The sequence below is a fragment of the Zeus faber genome, assembly GCF_960531495.2.
Source record: "Zeus faber genome assembly, chromosome: 15".
Lineage (NCBI taxonomy): Eukaryota > Metazoa > Chordata > Actinopteri > Zeiformes > Zeidae > Zeus > Zeus faber.
The window spans coordinates 10,103,656-10,113,660 of record NC_137194.1 but is presented as its reverse complement, the minus strand read 5'-3'; the positions used below and the strand labels follow the sequence as shown (position 1 = coordinate 10,113,660).

The 10,005-nt window shown below is 48.7% G+C and overlaps 1 protein-coding gene across 1 annotated transcript in view; it reads right to left on the bottom strand.

Moving 5' to 3' along the window:
* The window catches only part of LOC307241400 (forkhead box protein J3-like), a gene marked incomplete at both ends in the record, with an annotated part of 76,123 nt that extends 72,865 nt beyond the window's left edge, over positions 1-3,258 (bottom strand). Inside the window, one exon of the mRNA XM_080015467.1 lies at positions 2,875-3,258. Coding sequence (XP_079871593.1) covers positions 2,875-3,258 — 384 coding nt within the window. The remainder of the gene's footprint in view (positions 1-2,874) is intronic.
* Between the last annotated feature and the right edge of the window lie 6,747 nt (positions 3,259-10,005).

Sequence of the window (10,005 nt, the reverse complement as noted above, 5' to 3'; positions counted from 1 at the left end):
ACTAGATGTTCTGGTTCCAGGTTATCTCATTCTTCATTCTAGACGTTCTAATAAATCAAAATGTCATTTCTAATGAACCAATCATTACTAATGATTGTTTCTTGTTCGAGCTGCACAATATTGGGAAAAAAATGATGGTGCTTTTTTTTTCCTGTGATATATGTCGCGATGTGAAAAAATACAGGGAATTTTCACGAGATGTCTTGAATTGCTCTATTTGAGGAGAATTACTCATTCTGTAATGATTGGGGTGATTTTTTAGGCTATTATCAATGACCTGTCAACTCCGACAGGAAGGTTTATTTGTCCCTCCATTTATACAGATAAATATTACTCTGTAAACAGAGGTTTGTGCGCTCCCTGGTACCACCGCTATCTCTATGTCGCAAACCAGAATATTGCTTTACGGCAATATTTTATGCCCCGTGGCTTTACCGCCATCTGCACGAAGGAGCAAGTGGAAACAGAAAATGGGGGAACGTGGCGCCTCGGGACATTAACCATTGGACGGAAGGTGAGCGAGTCGGGAGCGCGGCTGAGATATGCAAAAGTTAGGAACCAACGGGCATCAGTCGAAATGCGCGTGTCTTGTCGAATCCACGGTTCTTGAAAATTCTTCGAAAAATAACCTTCAAATCGAGGTTTAAATGACGTTATATCGGACAGACTCCTCCTGTAGATCAGTCATGGACAATGAGAACCGTAACAGTTGTCCTTCTGTATCAAGCAGCAAAAAGGTTGTCACGTGGTGTGTTTGAGGTAATTTGCCTTGATTTGGCACCGCATGTCCGGCGATGTGCTGAAACGGTACATCCCAAAAACATCATCAAATAATCCGTACTGAGGCATTCGTCAAATATATTCTGTTATTTTTTATTTTTGTCAATATCGCCTGGTTTTATGTGTAAACGTTTCTCAGGCCTCCCTTAATAATAAAAAAATAATAACAACAAAAAAGATTTGAATCTCAACGAGATATCCTCCCGAGCGGGGAGTTTTGTAGTTACCGTGTTAAAAGCCACTCATCACAGTCCGGTTAACAGCGAGATACGTGACAGTGCCTGACATCCTGGGACATGAAAAACAAACAAATGATAATAATAATGATAATAAAGAACCACCGGTGTCAAATTCCGTTTTAATCCATTGGCTAGTCAGCGCACACATTTTGGGAAATCTGAACGATGAGGTGAGAAACCCACCTTAAACTTCCCACCGACAACTGCAAAAAAAACAAACAAAAAAAAAACAACACTGCAAAATGAAGGATGAACCGTTGACTAAGGCATGTGTTACCGTAGTTGTCAGCCACATATCGTGTGAATCTTCTCAAACTAGAGACAAGAGACAATATAAAGATAACAAATGTGAGCTATCATCAGGAAAAATGGTCGGGGGTCATTTATATTCTCATTATATATTCTCGTAAATATTTGCGTTGGTCCTTTAATATAAATTTTTCATATTTTCTGTCGACAGGGACACATGATTGGTTCTAGATGAGTGGGTGGTCTTCCCACTGATGGCTCTCATTGGGGAGACACTTACACAGACTCACACTAACACTAACTCTAACATTTGGTAGCAGAGGTTTATTATCTTAATAAATCAATAAGTGAATGAACAAAGTGTCATATGTTTGTAAAAATTACAAAAACAAAGTCAAATACGATGAAGACACAATGAAATGTGGCACATCCGTGTATGGTATTGTGCCTTCTGTAATTGCACGTCTAGCTATGAACGACATACATTTTTTATTCAGTTTTCAGCTCCATTTTTTAAAGCGAGTCTCGACTCGGTGAGAAAAGCAAGAAACAACGCAACGCAAAAAAAAAAAAAAGAAAAATCACACCACCACCGTTGCCTGTGACGCTATGAGAATTCCCGGCCGCACGGGATCCCGAGATCGACGAACACGGGGGTTTCGTTTCCAGACGGGGGGAAATAAATAAATAAATAAATCCCGGCACCCGAACGCAACGTTACTGGGTAGAAGGAGGCAGCGGAAAGGCTGCACGGGACGAAGGCATGAAAGGTCTCAATAATCGCTATCCTCGCTTTGAGAGGCAAACTAATTGACTGGATCCAACATGCAGGTCTGAAGCTGTGCCAAACACAACCTGGCTCCTATCACCATCTATTTTGTCTGAGCTGTTGGCACGCATTTCAGTTTGGGGGACAGTGTGTCGAAGATTACCGACGGGGAACAAATACAGGTTAGTGAAAGGGGTGGTGGGGGGAGATGGGAGGAGGTATAGACATGTAGAGAGAGGGTGGGGGAGAGGGGTGTGGGGGGCGGGGGTGTAGCACTGAAAAGAAGAGAAAATGGGAGCCGGAGGATGAGGGAGAAGCATAATGACAGGACAAAAAAAAAAAAAAAAAAAGACTCGTCGAGAACGCTCGTTGAGAAAAATCTACCGGAGATAAAATGGGCGATGGTTTGTAGACAGCCTCTTCAGCACGTCTGGAGAGACTATCCATCCCTCTCTCTGCTAATAAGGTAGCAAAGTCCCCAGACACAACCATAGGGATCTATTCATCTGTCTCCAATAACATAGCCGGCTTTACGCTCTTATTGCCGGGGATTTGCATGGCGAGATTTACATAGGGATTTAATAATGTCTTCTGAGCGAGACAGGCGGCATCTGTCAATCACCGCCGACTCGCGGAAGGGAAGGGGTCTCGTGCCGCTCCGGGTGACGGGAGTTTCGGATTTCATCATTAGCCGGGCTACACCACGGAGCGGAAAGACCGCGCAGAAAGTCACTCACTCCCTCTCTCCCTCTCTCTCTCTCTCTCTCTCTCTCTCTCTCTATCATTCTCTCTCCCACTCTCTCCCGCTCTCAGGCGCGGTCGCTGGCCTCCTCCTACCTTCCAGCCGCTGCCCGCCTCCCTGTAGTAGGGGAAGTTGTCGCAGATCCACTGGTAGATCTCGCTGAGCGTCATGCGTTTGCGCGGCGAGCCGTTGATGGCGAAGGTGATGAGGCTGGCGTAGCTGTAAGGCGGTTTGCCGTCCCGGTGCTGGGCGGCCTCCTCCTGGTCCAGCGTGGTGCCCGGGTCCAGGTGGGCGGTCTTCTTGCCGGGGCCGTGGCCGAGGTGCTGGTGGTGCCCGAGGTGGTGGTGGCCGTGGCCGTGGATGTGGTGGTGATGGTGGTGGTGGTGGTGCCCGGCGTCGGCCTTCTGGATGGCCGCCCGCATGCTGAGCTGCGGGAGCCAGTCCATGGAGGTGAGGCTGCTCTCCAGTTCGGAGGTCATCGCGTAGGGAATGGGGTCGGGGGGAGGGGGTGGGGGTGGGGGGGTGGTCAAGGCGGTGGAGGGCTCTCGGCGACGCGGGGCGAGGAGGAGGGGGGGGGGTGTTTTGCCTTCACTGGGGGGCTGCTGAGCGGCCGCTCTGGCTCACGTCTAGACGGAGAGGGACGGAAGGAAGGGAGAGAAGTCTGTTTACTGCGGCCGTTCGGATTGTTTAACTGGAGCGGGAGCCGGCCGCATCCAGTCCGTGGAAGGGGCCACGCCTGGGAGAAAACATACGAGTTACCTGGAATATTACATTAGACGGGGCGTGCGGAGTCGCTTTCAAGGCCACCTCCGGCACCGTTTGCTTTGTCGAGCAGCTGAATGCTTTTCTATTGCACTGGCTGCTGTCACACATCCTGACATCATCATTTAGCAGATGCTTTTTGTCCAAAGCAACTTACAATTATCCCCACACCGAGGGGCGCTGCCATCAGGAGCAATTAGAGGGTTAAGAGCCTTGCTCAAGGACACTTCGGCACGCTGGCGGGAGGTGCCGGAGATCAAACCGGCAACCTTCGAGATTACTAGATGACCCGCTCTACCTCCTGAAGACGGCCGCCCCTCAAACACAGATTCCATTTCTGGACGAATAGATTTTAACAGCTGAAATGGTTCTCGGAAAAAAAAAGGGATGTATTTGGTGATCGGAGATGGTACACCCACTCACGATGAAATAAAACCATTTTACATCCATCCTCAGTCTCTTTGCGAATGAGCGACCGCAGCCTTTGGACAACAAGGCGGTGGTCGCAGTTGTGTCTGTAGAAGATCTACGTACTGTGTATCTACATACGCCGTCTACCTTCAAGGTAGACTTCTGCTACTGACGCTAGCTGGTAGCCCAGTAACAAGGAGGATGATTTGTTTGTCACTGGTTACCATGGTGTTGCTAATAAGTGATGTTAAATTACCAAGCATACTCCCGTTTTCAATTTGGAGCAAAATTGAGGGCTAAAGCAGGAAGTGAAATTGTCTGGCGGTGGCTTTTAAATGACCGAAAACAGACGTTTTGACATGTCTGCAATCACTCTTTCATTGTGCATGAAAATGTAATGTGCGTGTGTGTGTGTGTGTGTATGTGTGTGTGTGTTTGTGGGGGTGAGGGGGGGGGGGTACGTATTAACGAAGGGTCTTACTCTTTCCACTCCTTTCCATCTTTCTGCTGGCCAAAGCATCTGGGGAATTCACCGAATCGGAAGGCTGAATCCTTCCCTGTCGCACGTTCACCAGATCTTCATTCGGGCGCCGCGACGGGCCGCTGCTGCAACGCACAAACACACAACACACGGGAAACCACACAAGACGGTGAGCCGGGCACCGCCAGACAGCCTTCATGAGATATTAATACCGCGCGAGCGCTCCACGGGCCTCGGCGTCCGTCCAACCCGGTTAGAAACTCCTCTCCTTCCCCTCGCCGCGCTCCCTCTATCTGGCTCGCCTTCTCCGCGTCAACTCTCCTTCCCCCTAAAGTGGAAATGGCAATTGGATCTGCGGAGTGACTAAAGGCTGGGGAATTGTTTTCACAAGTGCCTGCCAAACGGAGGGGGGTTTGGGGGGGTTGGGGGGTAGGGTTTGGGGGAGCGGGGGGGGCTCCGGAGGAATTCCAACCCTCCGGAGGAGCTGAAAAGTCCCACCCCCATTCTCCTGCTCTCTGACCTGACTGTAGACGTGCCTCACTCTCTTGTCAAGTCCATGCTTAACACCCCCACAACACACACACACACGCGCACACACGCACACACACACGCATACACACGCACACACACACACACACACACACACACACACACACACACACACTAACACAGACTACACACAAACACACACACACCACGTCTTGAATAGTGCAAAGCCCGAGACAGACGCAGACAATGAAAGCAGTCAAGAAGCCTCCGCATTTTAATTTGTGGGCTATTTTTAGAGTGGGGTTGAAATTATAATGTGTCCTTTGTGGATGGAGGGAACTTTTGAAGGGAGTCGGGGGGCGGGGGGGGGAGGAGGAACTTTCGTAAATACTTAAAGCGTGACTCAGGAAAGATGGAAAGCAATCCTCTGATAAATGTTTGAGAATTGTCTCCCCGCGGTCCCAGCGGTGGCTACGCATTTAGATTTACGTCCCTGAACTTCAGACTCCGCGTCACTGTGACTCGTCCTCCGAGTGGAGACGCTGAGTTGCAATCCTGCGGAGAGTCTGCGACGGAGGGTGTCTGACTTGATCTCGGCCCGACGCCTTCAGAAACTCAAAAACGCGGCATTCTGGGAAAACGCGGGTCGGCCCCCGCGGTCCTCGCCTATCAAAGAGGAGCCTCCTCCGCGGGGCGAGGCCAGCTCCGCGCGCCGCCAGCGGAGAGTTAACCCCCCGTTGAACGGGCCCGGCCTTCCGAAGGATGCGGCAATCTGCGTCTAAACCCTCGTCTTGCATCCTCTAAAATAACCTCTGTTTGTCCTTCGACAACAAAGAGCCCACCGGCCCACGCATTTTTCCATTCACGTTCTCTGCAAACCATCTCGCGGGGAGAACTTCAATGGGCTCGCCTAGCAGGAGGAACACAAGCCTCCTCTGTCTCTCTTTCCACTGATCCCCCCGGAGATCCCAAAACACCAGGAGGTAGAAGACTGGGGGGAAGACTCTGTGCCTGTGTGAAAACCTTGCTTAATTATAAGTTAGTGAGCGAAGAGAGAAAGAAAAAAAAAAAAAAAAACACGAGAGAGAAAAAAAAAAAAGAAAAGAAAAAAGTAATGTTTAGCACGCATTCAACCAAACCAAACACACCAGGGATCAGGAACCAGGGGGAGAGAAAGGAGGTGAGGGGAGGAGGGATGCGCCCCGACGAGGCCCTCCGCATAACGCCGACCCCCAATCCTCCCCGAGATCCTGCCACTCTGGGAGAAACCAGAGCCGAGCTACACCCACCCGCCCACTACCCCGCCACCCCCTTCCCCAACCCCATACTCCCCGTCTACCCCGCCTCCTTCCAAATCCCAGGAAGCCATCTTAATTAGTGCACCTTTTTTCTTGCTGAAGGGAAGGTGGTGGTGGTGGTGGCGGCGACGGATGGTGTGTGTATGTGTGTGTGTGTGTGCGTGCGTGTGTTGGAGGTGTAGCGAGACAAGGTGCACAACAACATATACTTATTTTCCCCTCATTAAAAGGAGGCTCAAGCTGCAAATCAGCCCGCCACAAGCCTCGACCTGCTGTGCCGCCTCAACTGCTGTTTCGGTGTGAGACGTTTGGAAGCACGGGCAGGCTGCGCGGGCAGGCTGCGCGGGCAGGCTGCGCGGGCAGGCTGCGCGTGCGGCGCTGCTGCGGCGTAGCAGCGCCGGCGCTAGCGGTCGCCATGCTTGGGCAATTTTATATCGCGATGCAGTCCAGCCCAAATAACGCGGCAAATTGCATGCACAAAGGGGGGAACAATTGCATGTTACTCAGGGTTGTAAATACATCTTGTTTTTGTAAATACAATTAATATTTCTACATTAAAAACACTCTGTATTTTTTTCCCCTCTGGAGAGAACAGTGAATCTTTATGCCGGATGGCTTCATGCCACTCCAACTAGGAAGTTGCACGTGGGCGTTCATGTGACGTGCGTGCTGCAAGGACCTCCCGTTCACCACGTGACCAGTGAACGTGTGGAAAATACAAAAGAGTGAGGAAAATACTCCCATCAGCCACAACATTGAAACCACTGAGAGGTGAAGTGAATAACATTGCTCATCTTGTTCCAATGGCACCTGTCAAGGGGTGGGATATATTAAGCAGCAAGTGAGCAGTCAGTTGTTTAAGTTGATGTGTTGGAAGCAGTAAAAATGGGCAAGCGAAAGGATCTGAGCCACTTTGACATGGTCCAAATTGTGGTGGCTAGACGACTGGGTCAGAGCATCTCCAAATCGACAGGTTGTGATGGTTGGATCAGGGACAAGCCCTGGACTGACTGGTAGCAAGGCAAGGTTTCCCAAACCAGACCATCAACACAACCTCGAAGGCAAGAACTCAAAGCAAACTGGGTACAAATTAAAAAGTACATGTTAAGCTGAAGTTACACTAAAGCTAGGGGTGGGGTCGTAACAGGGAAGGTCTTATGAGTACTAAACATGAACTTTACATTCCTACAGAGCACTGATGTGCCCGGGGAGCGAAGTCTAGCCCGTACAAGGGGGACCTAAAAAATATTAGGCAGGTGGTTTTAAAGTTGTGGCTGATCGGTGTACAGTATATGCGTAGCGATTTTGGGATACTCAGCATGAGCAATACGTGGTGTGGCGTGTGAGCGTGTGAACTGGTTCATATGTGTGAGTCTCACGGCCAAAGCGTGAGACTTGGCAGCTCTGTACAACAATTATAAAAAAAATAAAATAATATAATTTTTGCAATGCAAGTAATAACTCAATCACTGGCCGTCAGCGCCACGTGAGCCACCACGTCCAAATCCTCCATCTGCTTCCTCGCTGTTGTGCGCATAGGCCCACATATCCCCTTTGTAAACGTAAGTGAATGTCCGTGCACTCAGCTTTCGATGCTGTGAAAATACTGCATATATTGGGAAATATGGCGTTATTCAATATTAATGAATATTGGCCCAAGCCGAGCCATAGCCTAGTGGGGCGACGGGGTGATGAGTAATCATCGGTAAACTGAGACGGAAAAGGGCGAAGAGGAGGCAGGTTACGGAGGAATACATAACCCACGACCAAGTCAACCCCCAGTCGAGCCACTGGTCCCAGAGTGGCGGGGTTAACCTGCGGCACGGACCGCTGTGTCCGCCATCACCGTTTCCCATGAAGGAAGCCTGAGGAAGATTGGAAGGAACAGCGCGCCGTTGGCGTGGATACCGCAAACCCGCTTACAATCGTCGGTGGCAAAAGTCGCAAAAGCGGCCATTTTGCATGAGGGCCTGGTAAAAAAATAAAAATAAAAATTTGGATAAGATTCCATCGGGGCTGGATTAACCCAAGGACGTGCGGTGTCGAATTTGGTGCAATTTGGAGACGCAGCACGTGTAATATTAATAAACTTTCGATAAACGGCGAACAGCGAGCCGGTGGGGGGAGGGGCTTTCCCGTGAAAGCAATCAGCCCGTTCTTAACTGGCACGCGACACGTGTAATATCAAGAAACTTTGAACGAACAAGCAAACATCGAGTTTATCTAGAATGGCGACGTGGGTGTGTTTTTTCACCGCGAGTCTCCGCGGCTTTCACAAACAGGCATGTCTTGAACGGGCACTGCACTAGTGTATCGAGACAGAATCCATCTCATCAATATCAAATCGGGACTCTTTGTGTCAAAATCGAATCAAAAACTTGAAACTCTGCATTTGCCTCAACTTTTGTTTGGTTTCGACTCGATTTATTGTCCATAACAAATGGTTTCAAGATTCAAGATTCAAGATTGATGAGGTTTATTCGTCACATACATGTGCATTACGACATATCGGGTGAGTTTTTTGTACGCTTGAATGTATTTCAATTAAACATAAATCTATTTGTAAAAAAACTTACCAAATCAAATGTTTGATAATAGAGTTAACATTTTGAAGATAGAAAAAAAAAATCAACGACTATAGAGTATTAAGCACATCAAGTTACCTACTTTTTGGTTTACCTTGTGTATAATCATTTTCTTATCTGTGTTTTATGGCTGTATGTCTATGCTTCTATGGAAAAAAAAATTAAATGACAAGGTCCGAAATCTTGCTCATCAATTTATCTAAGGATCCAAATGCAACGCTCCGTGTCGCACTGTAAGAGCCGTTCAGAAGTTATTCTTAACACAGCGGCCGAGGGACGAGGAAATAAAACTTTGCCGATTTCAATTTTCACCGCTCTAACAGAGCGTCCTGTTGAGACATTACGCAGACGTTGTACCAGGGTGCTGGCTGGGGAAAAGTCCGGTTGATGTCCCGTCCAACTGATTCGGACGTTTGTGTTCACACATACAGTTCCTCCCGGGTAATGTCCTCATAATTTCAGGGTGGCGGTGCATGTGCGAAAGCCCCTTCAATGTCATATTTTGAGCAAAGAGCACAACAATAACTCAATCTGCTTGAATTGCATTTGAGAACAAACAAACAGAAAACGGGCTGTGTAACAGAGGCCCTTCAATCCAATGTTAAATATTTGGAAAGCCTCAATTAAAGTGTTAACGTGGTTAATCACCGCTTCCAAAAAGTTGCTGCGGATGGATGTGTCTCTTGCTGTAAGGCATTGTGACTTTCGTAATTCACCGACGCAACGACCGATGCAATACATTCACACCAGCACGTCTATCTAAAGCCTATAATCTATTTCTCCATGGCTGAGAAGGCAACCTGGAGAACATGTCTACCACTGCGCCGCCGCGTGGAAGAGCCGATGAATAGTAAGCAGAAGTGGAGAACAACGGAGGGTTGGGCTCAAATGGCACGGACACTCAATCACGAGGGGACGCACCGAGGCGGGAGACGGGCATGTTGCTGCACACGCTAAAGACAAAATAAAAATAAAATAATTGCCGAGCGGGCGACAAGATGTAAAATGCATGCGAGAGAATCCTTGAAAGTGCAATATTTTACAAGACCACAAGCTGAATGAAATGGGAGAGCGGGGATTTGGACATTTATGAACTCGCCGGAAATCATTCTCCACTTGGTGGACGGAAGACGGATCCGTCGTAGCTGGGCATGTTTTCCCTTTAAAGGGATGTTGTGGGTTTGTGTGTTTGATTGAATG